The sequence below is a fragment of the Lagenorhynchus albirostris genome, chromosome 8 (assembly GCF_949774975.1).
Source record: "Lagenorhynchus albirostris chromosome 8, mLagAlb1.1, whole genome shotgun sequence".
Lineage (NCBI taxonomy): Eukaryota > Metazoa > Chordata > Mammalia > Artiodactyla > Delphinidae > Lagenorhynchus > Lagenorhynchus albirostris.
In genome coordinates this window covers 45,446,962-45,465,229 of record NC_083102.1, presented here as the reverse complement: position 1 = coordinate 45,465,229, position 18,268 = coordinate 45,446,962, and the positions used below count along the sequence as shown (strand labels likewise).

General features: G+C 46.7%; 2 protein-coding genes across 13 annotated transcripts in view; one reads left to right on the top strand and one right to left on the bottom strand.

Moving 5' to 3' along the window:
- The window catches only part of GARS1 (glycyl-tRNA synthetase 1), a 40,401-nt gene extending 34,986 nt beyond the window's left edge, over positions 1-5,415 (top strand). Inside the window, exons 15-17 of the mRNA XM_060156910.1 lie at positions 2,217-2,310; positions 3,330-3,520; positions 5,123-5,415. Coding sequence (XP_060012893.1) covers positions 2,217-2,310; positions 3,330-3,520; positions 5,123-5,248 — 411 coding nt within the window. The 3' untranslated portion in view covers positions 5,249-5,415. The remainder of the gene's footprint in view (positions 1-2,216; positions 2,311-3,329; positions 3,521-5,122) is intronic.
- An 11,215-nt stretch (positions 5,416-16,630) lies between these two features.
- Positions 16,631-18,268, bottom strand: part of CRHR2 (corticotropin releasing hormone receptor 2) — a 44,600-nt gene continuing 42,962 nt past the window's right edge. For 3 of the 12 annotated variants that reach the window (XM_060156899.1, XM_060156906.1, XM_060156905.1), the window contains one exon: positions 17,433-17,715. In XM_060156899.1, coding sequence (XP_060012882.1) covers positions 17,575-17,715 — 141 coding nt within the window. In that variant the 3' untranslated portion in view covers positions 17,433-17,574. Of the gene's footprint in view, positions 17,716-18,268 lie in introns of all 12 variants that reach the window. The other 9 variants (XM_060156896.1, XM_060156898.1, XM_060156895.1 and 6 more) reach the window with 6 other exon arrangements.

Here is an 18,268-nt window from a genome sequence, read left to right as displayed (position 1 = left end):
CAATGGAAGGAATGGTACTTTCTGGATATGCTCGTGTTTTCAGAAAATTGGGAAGGAGGAGATAATTCATAGAATTTGGTCAAACCAAAAAACTGTATTTATACATTGGTAAAGCATTGAAAGGAACCTTCTCAAATTGCATGAAATAGTCTGGGGTTTGTTGGGGGTAAAAGATGTAAATTTCTAGGTTCTATTCCAGAGATACTGATTCTCACTAGGTCTGAGACTCAGGGATCTGGTTTTTTGGTTCTTTTTTAAATAAGAACCCCAGGTGATTCCAGTGTGGGAGATTGACAGATAATAAATTGGGCAGTAGCATGTGAGGTGTAGCCTTTCCTAACATTCAAGCCTAACTAAAGATAAATGTTTTTAAGAAGTTTTCATCCACTCCCTCAAGTTTTCTTTTGGCTCGGATGCTTTTGAATCACTGCTGCATGCCTACCACGTATCTCTTCATTCTGGCTAATTTCACTTTTCTCACCTCGCCTCTGCCTGTGGAAATTATACTCCTTTAATTTATAGCTTCAGGTTTCCAGGAAAGGCACTCAGAAGAAGAACACTAGGGAGGAGAGGTTGTATAGGTCAAATTAACTGAAAGAAGCATTGTTACCTGCATGACCAGCTAAAGCTGAGTGTGTACCCAGTGTTGGACATGTAGTTCTTTCTAGGGTGTTTCATCTTGAAAACGGACTGATGAGTTCTTGGCACCAGTATTTTTAAAAGTCTGACGTACCATGGGTAACGTGTAGCTAATAAAACTACTTTTATTCTCTGCCGTAAAGTTACATCTTCATTTCCTGACATTTAAGGAGCAGCTTTTCATTCATTAACAGATATTAAGCACCTGAGCTGGACACCAGACATGCAAACATAAGGCATGGTTCTTCCTGAGGAATGATGTCATACTTAACGGAATGTGCTCTTTTTAGAAGTCAAGTTTGCTTCAAGCTTTTCCTGCTATTTTTCTAATGAAAAGTTTTTTAAAAAATCTTTTAGCTGTTCCTTTGAATCTAATGATATTGATATAACTAGAGTTTTAATAAAAATTTCATAAAGGCTAGGCAAGAATAAATTAGTTATAGTGTTTTATGAATTGCATAGAGATTCTCATCATGGAGAGAAATTTGATTAGGCTGTGAGAAGCCAAGTATGTTTCTAAATTGTTAGCACATGGTCCCTCGATCCATCTTCCTGTAAATTTGGTATAAAAGCATTGCTAGTGAGATAAAAAAATTAATTTTCTATAAAGGCAGGTCCCCACTTCTCTCTCACATTAAATGAAATTATCACAAGATGGAGGAGAGGAGTAGAATTCTGAGTGTTCCATGATTCAGGTACTATGTTGGTAGAGTCTAGGGTTTACTTACAGTGGAATATTCACCATTGCTTGGCATTGAAGATTAATCAGGCTTTGGGGGGGCTACACTGGACCCTGTGTCATTCATTATTTTAATGGGACCTATTCATTCTGAGTCTCATATTCTTGCCTTCAAGTGAACCTTTTTTACAGATATTATTTAAGAACTATCTTCAGCTCTCATTTCCACCCCCAAATGGTTTGCCTTCAACAGAGTATCTTTGTTTTATTTCTGAATAAATCTGAAACCTGTTTCAGGAGCAGTTTAGGGGGGCTGTACTTTTCTATGGGTATACAGAGCATCTTTCTTGTTTGTTTTCTACTATTTCTCTGGGACACACATTTGTGAGCTAATTAAGCTTTTCTGTTTTACTTAGTCACTAAGGCTCAGAGAGCCTTCACCTATGCTGAATCTCTTAAAGGACAGAATGGAATTTTGTCTTTTGACACTACTTCTCTGATGATTTGGGAGGAGGTTCTTTAGGGATCTCCACGGAAAGAAGTAAGGCTTTTAAGTGGTACCAAATAATTACCATCTTAGATGGTAGCTTTCAGAATGCCTTTACGTCATTTAACTTTCTTACAATAGACCTGCCAAGTAAGCAGAGCAGATGGTAGAGGTCTACTTTTTAGATGGAGAAACTAAGCTCCAGAGAGGGAGAGTTCACTGAGTTGGTCCAAATTCAGAACTGAGAACGAGATCTTTCTGATTCTAGTTCTGGATATCCTGCTCTCTCTGTTTTGTCACACTGCTTTTTCATATCATGTTTTCTAGTATTTTAACAGTGAAGATTGGACATTAATGTTTAGATCTTTATACACTAACGTATTTGGATTTCTTTCTTTCCAAACCATCTAGTTCTTCAGTTTCCCTGCTGTAGTAGCTCCATTCAAATGTTCCGTCCTTCCACTGAGCCAAAACCAGGAGTTCATGCCGTTTGTCAAGGAATTATGTAAGCAAATCCAGTTGGGTGATCTCCATGGGAATACTGTCAAGTAGACTGAATTTTAGGAAATGTTCTCTTTGTTTTATATATATATATTTATTTATTTATTTATTTATTTATTTATTTATGGCTGTGTTGTGTCTTCATTGCTGCGCGGGCTTTCTCTAGTTGTGGCGAGCGGGGGCTACTCTTCATTGTGGTGCGTGGGCTTCTCACTGCGGTGGCTTCTCTTGTTGTGGAGCACGGGCTCTAGGCACACGGGCTCAGTAGTTGTGGCTCACGGGCTGTAGAGCACAGGCTCAGTAGTTGTGGCACACGGGCTTAGTTGCTCTGCGGCATGTGGGATCTTCCTGGACTGGGGCTCGAACCCGTGTCCCCTGCATTGGCAGGCGGATTCTGAACCGCTGTGCCACCAGGGAAGCCCCAGAAATGTCTCTTTTCTTCAATAAAAATACATATTGAATGAAGACTAAATCTAAGGGATTTTAGCATCTGGTCTTATTTCTAAGAGAGAGAGTATGCTTGCTCGGGATGTTTTCTCCTGCATTTGAATGAGTCAGCGTAGGACCCAAGAGTCAGGTTTCAAACATCCTTGCTTCTCCTGTTGACCCTGCTGCTTGCTTCATCAGGGGAACCCTAGTGGAGGGTAACATCCCCAGTGGGTCTACAGCCACTGGACCCACAGCACTGAAAGGGATCCTAGTGGCCACCTGGTGTGGCCCACATATTTCAGAGTTGGGAAACAGGAAGCGTTCACTGAGCTGCTCAGGGTCATGCAAGCCTCCTGGCCTTGGCTCCTAGTCTGATGCTCGTTCCCCTGCAGCTGAATGAGACGTAGGTATGAGTGAGGGGTTGGGCGCCAGCAAGGGATGATACTTTTGGAATTTTTCTTTCTCTTGCAACTGCAACTTACTGCTCTTTGGTGTAAGTCCCTTTTATAAGCGTCCTGAGCTTGTACGACATTGAGATGACATTGGGACTTTCTCATTTTTTAATTTTTAATTTACTTAATTTATTTTGGATAGCGGAAGCCTTGACCCGGCACGGCATCTCTCACAAAGTAGACGATTCCTCGGGGTCCATCGGAAGACGCTACGCCAGGACTGATGAGATCGGCGTGGCTTTCGGCATCACCATTGACTTTGATACAGTGAACAAGGCCCCTCACACGGCAACCCTGCGGGACCGAGACTCCATGCGGCAGATAAGAGCAGAGGTGGCTGCCTTCTCTTTGGCATTTTTAATCTTAGAAATGTGTACTGGTTCCTTCTGATTTGAGATGGATTTTGTTGTGTTTATGCTCCCCTTTTTTTTTCTTTTTAATTTTAATTATAAGTTACTATCAGAGCACAGATTCCAAACCTCCTTGGCTTAATTATGAAAATATTCATTAACACTTGTCTAATATATATATATATATATATATATATATATATATATATTTTTTTTTTTTTTTGTGGTACGCGGGCCTCTCACTGTTGTGGCCTCTCCTGTTGCGGAGCACAGGCTCCAGACGCGCAGGCCCAGCGGCCATAGCTCACGGGCCCAGCCGCCCCGCAGCATGTGGGATCCCCCCGGACCGGGGCACAAACCCGCGTCCCCTGCATCGGCAGACGGACTCTCAACCACTGCGCCACCAGGGAAGCCCTCTCTAATATTTTATAGCCATTTAGATCACTCTGGGCTCATTCTCTCACAGTTCCCTTTTATAGTTATTTATTTGGACAAGGGAAATATGATCCCTGGTGGTTGTTGCCATAGCTTTATTGGTAGGCTTTCGGGGGCATAGACAGTTTTATCTTTATATTTCTATATAAATGTACACATGAGTACGTATAAACTTTTTCAATTAATCAATTCAAAACAGTGAATAATGTTTCAGTAATTTTACTTGATGGGAAGGGAACAGTGGAGATGGGAAAAGTACAGGAGGGAAAGGAAAGAGTGGCCACTTTAATTGACAGCCGCCTGACTGTCTTGAGCAGGTTTTTATTTAGAGTGCCTATCGTGTGCTCTGCTTTTTACAGAGAGTTAGTAATAGGGAAAACACAAGTGAAAGACTGCTTTTTTCCAAGGGAATTTTTAGTCTACTACAGAGGTCACAGATTTCTGGCTCATCTTTTTACAGAACCAGATCTGGCTACTCTGAACTGATGTTCCCATCGGGCAGGGGTTCTCAAAGTGTGGTCCCTGGACCAGCAGTATCTGCATCACCTGGGAACTTGTTAGGAAAGAGAAGTCTCCACCCCAGACCTACTAAATCAGAAACTGGGTTGGGGGAGAGAGAGAGAGGTCGGGCAGAACTGGTTTAACAAGCCCTCCAGGTGATTCTGATGGTTACTCAAGTCTGAGAACTCCTGCTGTGTGGCAGCCAATGTTCGGTTCTGGCTGAGGAACAGCTGGCCCCCTTCATGGGCGCTCTCCAGTTTCCCAGCTCCCTTCACTCATGTTACTTGATTGACCCCAGTTTTAAGAGTTAAATTTTACACACATGAAGTAACTTCAAGTGGCACAGAGATTTGGAGTAATTAGGAAAGGCCGTGCGGGAGAATTGAGTTATCCAGGGAGCAGGCAGCCGTTCTGGGCGGGAAGAAGAGCCTGAACCCAGGCCTGGGAAGGAGGTGAGTGTAACTAGGTAAAGAGGATTCACTGGGAGTCACAAGAAACATGGTGTGGGGACCAGTTTGTAGAGGGATCCTGTCATTGTGTAGACACTGACTTGGCTCTCTATATAGTTTCCTGAGTTCAGGGTGAATCCTCTTCTGGACAATCTAATCGAGGTGGTTGATTCTGGGACTTCTCTTTCCTTTTACCCCAGGTCTCTGAACTGCCCAGCGTAGTTCGCGATCTGGCCAATGGCAGCATCACGTGGGCTGATGTGGAGGCCAGATATCCTCTCTTTGAAGGTCAAGAAACTGGGAAAAAAGAGACAATCGAAGAATGAGGACAGTTTTGGCAACTTTTGACCATTTGCGCTAATAAAAGAATAACTCATCATGTCCACTTTACAAAAAAAAAACAGCATTGCATCTCCTCCCGGGGACTGCATTTTATCTTCAGTGGCTGCCTGATCTTACTCCCACAATTAAAGCTGAAGGAATTCTGAACAAACCTGTAATCCGCTTGCTCATCTTTCCGCGTTCTCAGCAAAGCTGTTTCTCCTACCTTTGGGTAGACACTCATGGCTTAATGTTAAACACAGTTAATACATTTTAAAGTTAAATTTATTCAGAGAGCCGTAAAGTTCACCTGTTTGAAGCTTACAATCTGATGGCGTTTAGTGTATTTACAGAGCTGCGTAACTGCCTTCCAATTTTAGAACATCTCCGTCGCTCCAAAAGGAGCTCTCATGCGCCTCCCGGCCCCAGCTGCAAGCAGCCACTCATCTGTCTGTGGACTTGCCTTTTCTACCCTTTCTCTTTCTCCGAGAAGGTGGTGATGCACTGTGCCAAAGAGGCAGCAGTCTCTGAGTAGGTGGGTGGCTTCTGGGAGGAGCTGAGGTGCGGGGGAGGCTTGCCGGGGTGGGGTCAGGGCTGCTGACCCCATTGTCCTGCTGACAGAGTCTCCGGGAGGGGGTGCCTTGACAGAAAGCCTCTATTTGAATTTTAAGACGCGCTTGTACTTGGCTTCCCAGGTAGCCCTGGAAATCACTAGTAGTTTTTGGCTCAGCTTTTGAGGGACTTTACTTCTATGATGTTTTTGTACAGGACACTCAGCACACAGATGTTTATTTGTTAGGAAAAAATTCAAGGATGTGCCAATTTGAGCAGCTCTTTATTTACAGACCTAAGACTGTCTGGCTTCCCATCTTCCTCTCAGACAGTAGAGGGGAGGGGAGGGGCCCTTTCCAGAATGTTTTCCTTTGTCTTGGGTGTGAAGAGCAGTTGAAGAGTGCCCCAGGGATTCTCTCATCTTTATCTCATCTCCGATGACGCCTACCACAGTATTGCACGTAGTAGGTCGTCAATAAATAGACTTTGGATGAGTCTTGAAGTTTTGAACAAATGTGGGGAAGAAAGCCTTTCACTGAAACTTATTTCTCTTCTACCCAGTGCTTTTCAAAGTATTCATCATTAAATTAGAAGGAACTAGCTTTTAAATAAACTGTTTTTATTTTCTAGGGATTCTTTTCACCTCAGATTCCTAATAATCTAGCTCTTCACTTGGGGTATATTCCAGCCTTGTCACATTGGGGCTGGAGTAGGGGTGGGGGGCAGTTGTCTTTACTTCTTCCCATTTATTTAACTTCCTTTTACAGTGGGCACCTCCATAGTCAGACAGTCACCGCCACCTCAGACATTGTTATGAGCTCCTTGATGGGAAAAGATGTATTAAACACATAGTGGGATTTACCTGCTTCGGATCATAAAGGGATTGGAACCCAAGCGCTCTTCGCTTTTCATTGGAAAATACATTTGCCATGAGTTAGATGCTGGATGTTAATTCTACCAGCCCTGCCTTCTCTGTTCTTTCCTCTATGTGCAATGCGTGATTTCTCCTGAGAGAACACCCGGTGTCTCTGAAGCGACTGATTACCCGAGTGGGGAAGATGGGCCAGTGGCAGAGCCCTCTGGTTCTGTGTCATGTGTGCTTGCTTGTGAGCACAAGCAGCGAAAGAGTTGTTTTCTAAACAAAGAGGCTCTTTACACACAAGAGTTGTGTGCACACACACCGCTCCTCTGTTCAAGCCCGATGCGTATATAAAGCCAGGGTCTTTCTGGCTTGATATACTGTAAGGCCCTTATTATTTATGTATTTGTATGTAGCAAACTGGGCTGTAGCTCAAGAGCTGGGTAAGTAGCACTGCCTCTCAGGGAAGCCACATCTGTTCTTCACTGTCCTGAAAAACAGGGACGGGGAAGGGTCAGATTCTAACTGGTTTCCATGGAATGTACGTAGGAACACAGGAGTTCCTTTAAAACTTCGGTTGGCATTCAGGAGCTGAGTCTAGAGAGGTGTCCTGTGCCTGAGTTCTGCAGGAGTCCAGAACCTTAGTAGTGCTTAATAGCTCATAGTAGTAAAATACTGAATATAGATGAGCGTTCCAGAAAAGGAAATCATTGCCAAGTCGTGTAAATACAGAAATGATCTTACTAATTGGGTGAGATGGTACTAGGGCTGTCTGATGTCCAAAGGTCTTTGTGACAACAAGTTGCAAAATTATTTTGTTCAATAAATCACTTGAAATACATTCACTCTAGACCTTTATTTATTATTGGTCCCTTAACCAGTATAAACTTAGGGTAATGGTAGTGACTGTCTTAGCCAGCGGAGTCTATTCACAAGAGAACCAGATCACCTGGAAATAAATGCAAATGATCTCTGGTTACAGCTGCACCTAAATTAACCTCCTGTCACCAGAGAAAACTATTAATCTGTGTCTCTTGCGGGGGGGGGCACCTAGGATGGAGAGATTTTGATAGCGTCACTCATGTGGAAGAGCCTTGCACCAGCATCTTTGCGGATAGTCTGACTGTGTGTAAGGCATAGTAGGTAGGCAGGTTTTGTTTGTTTGGCATTTGGCCTACAGCACAAAGAAATCTAGCTGAAGATTCAGCAAATGAATGGATGAATAATTTTGCTGTGCCTCAAAATTCGCCTCTTGTCTCTTCAATAATTCTTGGTTACTGGGCTGTGTCTAACCAATAATTGTGTTAAGACCATGTGGAGGGGATTAATATCTCTTCCGAAACTGGAATGTAATTTGGGAGCTTCACCAGGAAATGCCTGAGAGCAGTAGCCTGTGGCCCTGCCCTCCTGCCAGGAGCCCCTCTGGTGCTGGTGACTTCTGTTCTCCCAGCTGGGATGGTGTACCTTCCTTGCATGTTTCAGGACACATCTTTTTAAACCTGTCGCAGCAGTGAGTTAGTTCTCAACCCTGGCTGCACACTGGAGACACTGGAGCTTTAAAAATTGCTCACATCTGTGCTTCCCTCAAACCAATTTATTGAGTTCTGTTGGCCGGGCATCAGTCTTTTGAAAGCACCTTAGGAAAACCTCTGCTATAACGGAGGCTTCACCTCAAGCCATAAAGAGCCTGAACCCCGCACCCCTCACTCCGGGGTGGGGAAGGGTCTTCTGAACAAAGTTTCTAATGACAACAGGGGTCAAAAGTTGTCAACACCAAAGTTCCCAGAAAAGATGGATTTAGCGGGCATTGTTTTCATTGCTCCGCTGTGAGCATGAAATGTGAATGTGCGCTCACGAACCCTCTACAGCTCACATCCTGCTTCCCTTGCCCAGTGTTGGGGGGTGAATTCCCCTCCTCGGCCCCATAGGCTGGCCTGTCCCATTCCCCAGGACTTCAGTGGTTGGAGCACAGTGTTTCCAGGGAGAAGGGCACGTTTGCTGGGTGCCTACCACGTGCCAGGCTGTTCTAAGAGAGGTCCCTTGTGCTCTCTCTTTCTACCCTTACAATAATTTAAGTATCCTTATTGTCCTTGTACATAAAAGAAAAAGGAAGCAGAAGCTTTACAGGTTCACTCAGCTAGTAGGGGGCAGAACCAGTTTTGAACCAAGTTCAAAGTACACGATCAAATCGCACTACGCTGTCATCTGTGCTCTGCTAGTTTCTACCTTTGTGGCTGGGGATGAAGATGACTAGAGGAAGCGTGCCTTGAAGCGTCCGAAGAAATCTTTCCTTTAAGAAGACAAGTGCTCCGGCGTATTCAGCCTCAGAGAATGTGGAAATCCGTGTGTTCTCTGGCAGCCGTGGAAACTTACCTTCTCAAATGCTGGGAAAGCTTGACCTTTTGCAAATCCAAATAGCTGACCTTGAGTTTTATCACTCGGTACCATAGAGTCGTGGAGTTGGCTTTGTGGCTAACTGGACAGGTTCGTAGGTCTGTAAGGGATGGGGCTCCTGGAGGAGCCTACAACTTACTTCCCGTCCTTGTCACTATCCTAACTGCACCTAAGCCTTACTCAGTCACTTTTTACAAAGCTTAGACAGTTTGTTGCCATCCGGAAAGTCTTACTTGTATACAACCTCGCCCTGCAACTCAAGACCTTTCCTTATGTCCCACACTTTGGAGTTTGTAGCAGCAGATTCTCAGCCACGTTAGGAAGTCTGGTTTTCTCAGCCATGACTCATTTCACGAGAAACTGTGCCTTCCCTCATCTTCCTCTCTCTGTTGCCCGCACTAGAGAGGAAGATGAGGGAAGCGGCAAGAAGACTGTCCACAGGCTCACTGGTAGACTATAGCACTGATATTCTCTGTCTCCACGAACCCATTTCTGTCCTCAACCACCGATTTTGCTTAATGTCCTATCAAGCTAAAATTTTCCTCTTCTCATCTCTCTCTCGCCCTTGCTTATTTCCTACTTTTATCTCTTGTCCACTGTTCAACGTTTGCCCATTTGGGGTATTTCCCATAAAATGCATGCAATTTTTGCTTGGCATCAGGATGTTCACAGCATTCCTGTCCGCCTCGATATATAGATTTACCAAAACCATTTAGGCATCATTTGTGAAGCCATTTAAGATTCTTTTGCCCAGGTTAGGGCATGTGTCAGAACTGAGTCATCAGGGACTTCCCTGGTGGCACAGTGGTTAAGAATCTGCCTGCCAAGGCAGGGGACACGGGTTCGAGCCCTGGTCCGGGAAGATCCCACATGCCTCGGAGCAACTAAGCCCGTGCACCACAACTACTGAGCCTGTGCTCTAGAGCCCGTAAGCCACAACTACTGAAGCCCGCACGCCTAGAGCCCGTGTGCCTAGAGCCCGTGCTCCACAGTAAAAGACACCGCAATGAGAAGCCCATGCACCGCAACGAGGAGTGGCCCCCGCTCGCCGCAACTAGAGAAAGCCCACCTGCAGCAAGGAAGACCCAGCGCAGCCAAAAATAAATAAATAAATGAATAAATTTATTTAAAAAAAAAACTGAGTCATCAGTGCAAGCAGCTAGGGCATAAACATGCGCACCGCTGTCTGCCGTCTGGGTCTGGGAGGAGTGCTAAGAGTTATTACACGGGAACCGTAAGAGGCTCTCACCTGGAGAGGGGAGAACGGTCACCTGAGTCACTCATTCCTTTTTCTCCTCTCCTTGAGCGTTCGTTTCCTTTTCTGAAAGCTGGTTGAACAGGATGGTTTAAGTTTTTAGTCGGTCCATCCATGAACAGCTGAGTAATACCTTTCCCCTCACTCCCGCGAGTTGCACCGGAGCCAGCTGAGTGGGAGGTGCCTGTCTTTGGCCTGACTGCTCTGTGCTTGTTGATACTTGGGTCCAGAACCTATAACCATTCTCATTTTCCTGCCCGATGTCATTTCCTGCGGCTGAGGTATCATCATAGTAAAGGGTAGACTCTGGAGGCAGACACTTCCCCAAGTGAGTCAACTCAGACACGCAGGCAGTGTTACTGTGGGCAACGTGTGTAACCTAAAGCTGACAATTCTTTACCATTAAAGAAACTGTGTCCTCATTCAGAAAGAAAGAAAGAAGAAAGCCTCCATCAGCACAACTTTAGGCAGGTGAACCTGCGTTGGGCCCTGTGGGGTGGGGCTGGTGGGTGACCCTTGTGTTAAATGAGAAAGGCTTGATTTATTTTTTAATTCTAAGCCCACTCCAAGTTGACCAGAGGGGAGATTGCAGAACTGCAGCTGTGGACACTGGAAGGAGAGACCCAGTCCTGGGTCATGGACAGTTGGATTCGTTGGATTTCAAAGAGAAAGGGTCTGTTTGCATGAGCAAATGTGCACTGTCTGTCTCCTCTGTGGGAGCCCAGATGCTGTGGACTGTACGTGTTGGGGACAGGGACAGTGTATCAAGATGAGCCTTAGGGGCTCCCTCAGAGGGGGCGTCGTTCTTCTTGTTCCCTTCAGTGTTTTGCCTACTCTTGCACCGTTGTGCACTTTCTTGCCATGTGAAGTGCTGGACTCATCACTCTCCCGAAAGGAGCTTCTCTTTGACAATGTGAATTTAAAAGAAACTTGTATCCAGTGACACAATTAGACAAGCAGGTGTGGGGACGGGGAAGTGGGATTTCGGTTTCCCCGGGTGATTTTACTTAAGGAGCTGTGATCTTGCTGGATGGGGGTGGGTGCAGCTCTGAGCTCTGTGTCGGAAACCCTGCAAAGTGGATTCCAGTCCTGACTCTTCGAGAATCTAGCTGTGATAGCCCTGCTCTAACCCTCCACACCTCTGTCCCAGACCACAGCCTGAGCCCGAACCTAATGGAAGTTTCTTGAGCTTGGGCCTGGGAAGAGAGAGCCCTTCTCTTTGGGAACCAAAGCTCACTGCCCTCCTCTTTTACCATTCAGGACTTGGTGCAGAAGCGAGCCGAAGTAGAATTTTTCCAGCCAATGTCTGCATTTGTTGGGTCTTAAAACTCAATCACCAGCAATTAGTGCAGAAGCAGTTATGCTAACTAAAACAGCTCATGCTAATTAAAACCTTCTTTGGCTCATCCAAACCCACTGTTCTGCATCTGAGGACGAGTTAATTGACAGTGAGATTAAGCAGGATGAGATAATGGGAAAGAAAAAAAGCACTGACAAGCTTTAAAAAATCTTTATGAACATTCTTTTTTAAATTGAGGCCAGAGCTCCCATCTTTCTAAGAAGAGTTCTGAAGCAAGCTTGCAAACTGGTCCACTCCATTAACCTCTCCTCTGGGTTAGTGACAACAGACGTCAGTCTTGAGTTTTCTCTCTTACGTGCCGCATCCAGGCCATCAGATCCATCTTCACTAGCTTTTCAGAATTGGGCCACCGCCCTGGTCCAAGGCACTGCCATCTCCCGCCTGCTCTATAGCCAAAGACTCTTACCTGAACTCTTCGCTGTACCTGCACCCCTTCACAATCTGTGTCACACCCAGCAGCCAAAGTGATCCCATTCAACCTAAAAGCTCAGTGGCTTTTCTTGTCACTCAAGAATAACACCTGCGTGGCCCCCATCCCCCTCCCCACCAAACACACACACACACACACACACACACACGCTGATTTCTGTCCTGTTTGCCCAGCACACACAGAAGCGGGCCCTTGGCCCTCTCTGTTCATCTGCCTGCAATGTTTTCCATCCCAATCCTTACACATTCTCCCTCACTGCCTCCAGGACTTTGTTCCGCCATCACCCCGGTGAACACTCCCCCAGCCATTCCATCTACAGTTTCAACATTGAGCCACACCCTCTCCCCATCAGGCACATTAAGATCCGTACACCCTTCGTACCCCCATTCCTTGTCCTCTTCTCCTCTTTAGAGCTTAACACTTCATAACATATTTTGCTTGTTTGTCTTGTTCAATTTTCAGTCTCCCCATCAGAATGTAAGTTCCATGAGGACAAGGATTTGGGTCACTTCATTCAAGGCTATGTCCTCCGTTATGCCCAGCGGAGTAACTGGCACTCAGTAGGTGCTCAAGAAATACCAATACTTGAATGACTTCTGAAGGCATCTTCTCCAGGGCAGCTGCCACGTTCAGTGTTTTGGTGTAAAAACCAGCTTACTTCAAGATGACTTCCCTGGACATACATACATAGATCAACATTGGCTCAAAACACCTGCCCCACTTGGCAAAAACCCCACAGCCTCTGAGTCGTTCTGACCAAGGCAGGTTCTCAAACTAGGTATTGTAGTGGACTTTGTAGAAGAAACAGGTCTCTAAACCCCCTGGAATACATCAGGGAATCCTCAGTAGGAGAAACTTGAGCTAAAGTTTTGTACTGTTAAACTGTCTTTCAATTGATCCTATGAAAAAGGTGTTTTAAGGTAAAATATGTTTTACTAAATTTTTTAGATTATAACCAAAATGAAAGTAGTAAATTTAAAAATTTTTATAAAACTTGTAGACCTAAGAAGAGATTCCAGACAGAGAAACTCTTAAGATTCCAGGGCCTTTTAGAGACAAGAGTTCCTGGATCTGCGTGAGGCCCCCTAAAAGGAACTGGTAACTCATGGTAGCTACCTTTTTTTTTCTTTTTAAACTGAGTTTTCTATATTGCAGGATTTAAAAAAAAAATTTTTTTAACTTTTTGGCCACACTGTGTGGCATATGGGATCTTAGTTCCCCGACCAGGGATTGAACCTGCGCCCCCTGCATTGGAAGTGTGGAGTCCTAACCACTGGACTGCCAGAGAAGTTCCTGTATTGCAGGATTTTTAAGAAGATTAAATGAGAAACTTTTAGTCCAATCTGCCATGCAGAGCCATGCAATGTTCACGTCTTCCTTCCTTTCTCCACATTCAATGCACTGATCCACCTGGACCTACAATTTCTACAAATTTGTGTACTGTCTTTTTTCATTCCATTGTGCCTCAGTAGAAGGTCCCTCCAGCAATCTCACTTAGAAAACTACTTCCTACCCCGCAGGGCACCAAAAGGAAAGAGGCCAAGGGAGATAGGATGGGACTTGGGGCAATTATGAACAATAAGATACAAAAACGCCACAAACCAACTGTCATTTCTGAGGTGCTGGGAGCAAAAGCAGGGTACTGGGCGTGCCCCCTGCTCACAGCGCCACCAAGCAGAGGGGCAGACCACCTAAGCCACCCCTGCTTCCCAGCCCACCAATTCACCCCTACATATTTAAGGGACCAGCTTGTCACCCTCCCCCGCTTGGGGAGCGATCGAGGGCACCTGTTACTTGGTTTCGCTCCCTCGCGCTGCAGCATGAATCCCAGTGAAGCCTTGCCTGAATTTCTCATCTGACCTCCTATCAATTTCTACTGATTAAAGAATCCAAGGACCAGGTCGGTAACAAAGGCACTAAAATTGTGCAAATTCAGTGGTTTTCAGATTCATGCTTTTGGAACCCTTAGTTCAAATGAAATCTCTCTCTTGAAACCCTGACATTTCCTGGGTACTGGCAATTCAGGGCTGGGGCAGACAAGCCCCTGCCCTCATGCCATTCATGACCTGCTGGAGGAGAGCCAACCTTACATAAATACTGTAGGTGAGTGTGGCCACTGAAGAGGATCCGGGAAAGAGTTGCCCACTGCCAGGGCAGGTGGACACAGTGGGAGACACAGCACGGGACACACCTTGTGTGCTGGGGGCTCCCAGGGCCCTCCTGTGTGAGGATGCTTGTTAAAAGTGCGAGTTTCCACCTCCCGGGATCGTGTTTCGGGAGGTCTGGAGTGGGCTCAGAAACCTGTGCGGCTTTAAATGCCCTGGTGCTTCTAACACACACCACCAACACAGGGAATTCTTATTAGCTAAATCAGAGTATTTACATTTTATCCGGAGGTCAGGGGCTTTTAAACTTGGATCCGTGGTTCCTTTGACGGTTTCTGTAGACATTTCGTGTGCTATTGAATACGCTGTATTTTTGCACATTATACATTTATACTTTTCTAGGGAAGAGAATCCATCCCATTTCCAAGGAAGGAGTTCTTTCTCCTCATTCCTTCAGATGCAGACTTTACCATTCAGGTGTGCCTGTTGATGGTGCTGGGGAGAGCCCCAAATCTGTGTCAGCAGAGGAATGAGATGGATTTAGAGACACAGGGCTGGGGGAGTTCATTTGCTTAGGAACTAGCGACACAGACCCCATAGTGCACCCTTTGGAAAGCCCTGAAAGGACGATGTATTTGGGGCTGAGCTGGAAGAATAAGAAGGAAAGGAGGCAGCTGCAGGGTCGCTCGCAGGTCTACCACCAGCCTTCCCCAGAGAACTGGAGGCCAGAACTGGAGGAGGCAGGAAGAAATGGCAGGTCTTTGAATTTCTCCACCTTCTTGGGCAGAGGGGCCTCCATGGGGATCCATGATGCTGATTGTTTATCGCCAGTTGGGCCTCAGGGAACCAGAGGGAGCCTTACTCAGTGCCCTGAAGAGCTAATTAAGAATCACAATTAATTACTTTGTTGTATTCACAACAGAGGCTGAGGGATGAATTTCGTTCTTCCAGATCTAGAATCAGCTCCTCTCTGCCCCTCCATGCTCAGGCATTTGTCCAACAAGCAGATATCCAGACTGGACATGGGACTCTACCTCAGAGGGTCCCTTCTACACAGGCTCTCCTTCCAAAGCGTAGTAGCTAACGTCTGGAAGTTTCTGGGGATCTGGCTCTCATTCATTTATTCAAGCAGGATTTGTGGCCCCTACTATGAACTCAGACAAGTCTGAGATTTTTCATTTCATTTTTTCCAGCCAAATTTAAAGAGGACTTAATCAAGTGGCCAGTTGACAGATCATTTTTGATGATAAATCACCCTGCAATTTTGGGCACGCATCTCAGAAGGAATGCAGAGAATTGGACATCTCCTTATTTGTGTGAAAGGCTTCTCAGCATGTAGCGCTCTAAAAATGGAAAAAGAAAATGATGCTGAATCCTGATTCATCCCTAGATTCACAAATAATTAATTTCTTATCTGTTTCACTAAGATGTGTTTTCAGTATTTTCTTTTTTAGGTTTAACCATTACTTATAGTATCTATGTTGTTTTAATCAACTGTACCTTATATTTTACATCAAAAATTAGTTGTAATAACTCAGTCCAGAAGACTTTCTAAAAAACTCTTAGAAACTTTGGTCGCAGGAAATTATTTCAATTCCGATTTCTAAATATATATTTGTGGCAGAGAAGTATGATAAGGTGAGTGATAAAAAACTTGCAACGGTAAAAAGTGCTGCATTAGCAAAAACAATTCTGTAGGGGGAATGGAGTGAAAACATAGGTTCAAAGAGAAAAGGAACAACCTAGAATTTCCAACTGTTAAAGAAGAGCAGGTTGTGGGTTTTGTTTTTTTTGTTTTGAAATAGATGAGAGTATGAAATCACTGCTGCGTTTGGATTTCATAAGATGTACTTTAAAGGGTTGGGGCAGTTTTATTTTTAAATGTAAATATTTACCAAATGCCAGAAATCACATCCCTCACAAGTTTTAAAACTTATGTGAAAAATATTAGATGTCAACTTAAAAATGTGCAAGATGGGACACATAATTTCAAAAAAATGGGGGAGGGGGCATACCTAGAGCAAAAGCCCTTTTGAACCCCAGCCTGATGGCTCCTCTGGCCCCTTGACTCCCACCTTCTCCTGGAGGGAAGGGTGGATGGAGGCCAGGATGGAGATGGCCCTGGTTGTGGCTCACGGAGACTGCAGTGTGGGGGAGGGGAGCTGCTCTACACTTCCCTCCAGATTCCAGAACAGGAACAGGCCATGGCCTGCTTGGGGAGCTGGGCCTCTCCTTCACGCTGAATTAAACTGCCTTCAGCTGGAGAGGAGGGGCAGATATTGGCCTGGGCAAACGATAAGGGACAGACCTGCAGGCACAGGTGGAGAGGGAGAACCGGCCCCAGGCCAGGGCGAGAGTCTCTGCAAATGATGATGGACCCAGCCCACCGCCCCTGGCCCACAGCACGCCTTCAAACCTGAGGGGAGGCCGCGTTTCCACAGAGGCACAGTTTATTTCACAGACAGTGAGATGTTGTTTCTGAAGGGGAGGCCGAAGCCCAGTCTCAGGTGTGGGCTGAGGGATTAGTTCCAGTCACCAAAGACGTACTTTGGTTTCTGCTATTCCTACCCTACTCCTTCTCCCAGCCTGTCGTCCCCCACGTGTCTCCTCCCCGTTTCGTCCTACACCCTGTATCTGGTTGGTCTAAGCGTGTACGGCTGCCCTGGCAACCTCTTCCTCCCCACCTGCCCCTCCCCAAGGCCCTGAATCGGTGGACTAGGCTGAGAAGAGGGCTCTCAGGAAAGGAGGCAGCATCCTTCCAAGGGTCCGAGGGGCAGGAGGATGGGGTATAGGTGAGGCTTCTCTAAGTGAGAGTCCCAGGGACGAAGCCAGTGGAATGAATCTTACTCCAGCTGCTGTGCCTCCCTCCAACTGCAGAGGGCGCCACAGAACTTAGGGGCAGAAGGCAGGGGGTGGGACCAACCATCACCCCGCCGCTGGTGGGAAGACCCTTGCCATGAGTGGGGCAAAGGAGCCCCAGGTCTGTCATGAACTAGCTGTGTGACTTGGGCAGGCCCTCCCTGGCTCTGGGCCTCAGTTTCCTCATCAGTGAACAGGGCGACTGTGAGGATCCAGCCAGAGAGGCTGGTGTGGGCAATGCCTGAAGCCCTGTGACCCGCTCTCCTCCGGGGGTTCCCGTGACTTCCCGGCTCAGCTCCCTCTCGCACTGAGACTTGGGGTCCAGCTGGCCCTGGTTCCTGAGAGCCCCTCGTGCTGCTGCATAGCCTCCCTCCTGCCGGCCTGGAGAGCTGGTCTCCCCCCTCCCTCTGCCCCCATCAGAGCCTGCGCAGCCAGGAGAACCCAGAGAAAGGTGCTGGAGGAGGGTGGAGAGGCTGTCCCGATGGTGGAGTGATGGGCGAGGTGAGGGTACTGAGGGTCATACAGCGGCCGTCTGCTTGATGCTGTGGAAGCTGACCCGCGTGGGTGACGTGGGGATGGACACGGCCCGGGCCCCGGGGACTCGGAGGGAGTGACGGTCCTGCCAGCGGTGCCACTTCTTCTTCACAGCCGAGCGCACCTGCGGGGTTAGGAGGCGGCTCAACTGGGCCTGTGGAGGCCAATCCTGGGTCCCGGCCGGTCCTCTCCCTTGCTCCCTGCCCCTTGCAGGGCCACCAAGGGAGGCTGGGGCGGCCCCCCTGACTGCCAGCCTCACATCCAGAGACCGGCTGTTCCCAAAAGCAGGGTCCTTCTCACCTCCTCTGCAGCCCTGACCTCCTCTACCTCCTGAAAGACCTGCCTCGCTTACCACAGCACGCAGCTGAGATGGAGAGCTAGTCATTGCAAGACCTGACCGTCACCGGTGCTGTTCTATTCTCATTTGTATTGCAATGGAAGAAGTTTTTCTGCAAACTGGATCATGTCCCCCACAGGCTAGCCTGGCACGTGGTTGAACAGAATAACTGTTCCGTAAGCATTGTTTGCTTGCTTTATGGCCCCTTCTCTCCCTGCCCTCCAGCACATGCCGGTCTCCACTGCTAGACTTTCCTATCTGGGGTCTGCTTTAACTGACAGAGACCCAGGCATGCAGACCCCACCACTGCCCTGTGCACGGGCAGGTGAAGAGGCCTCAG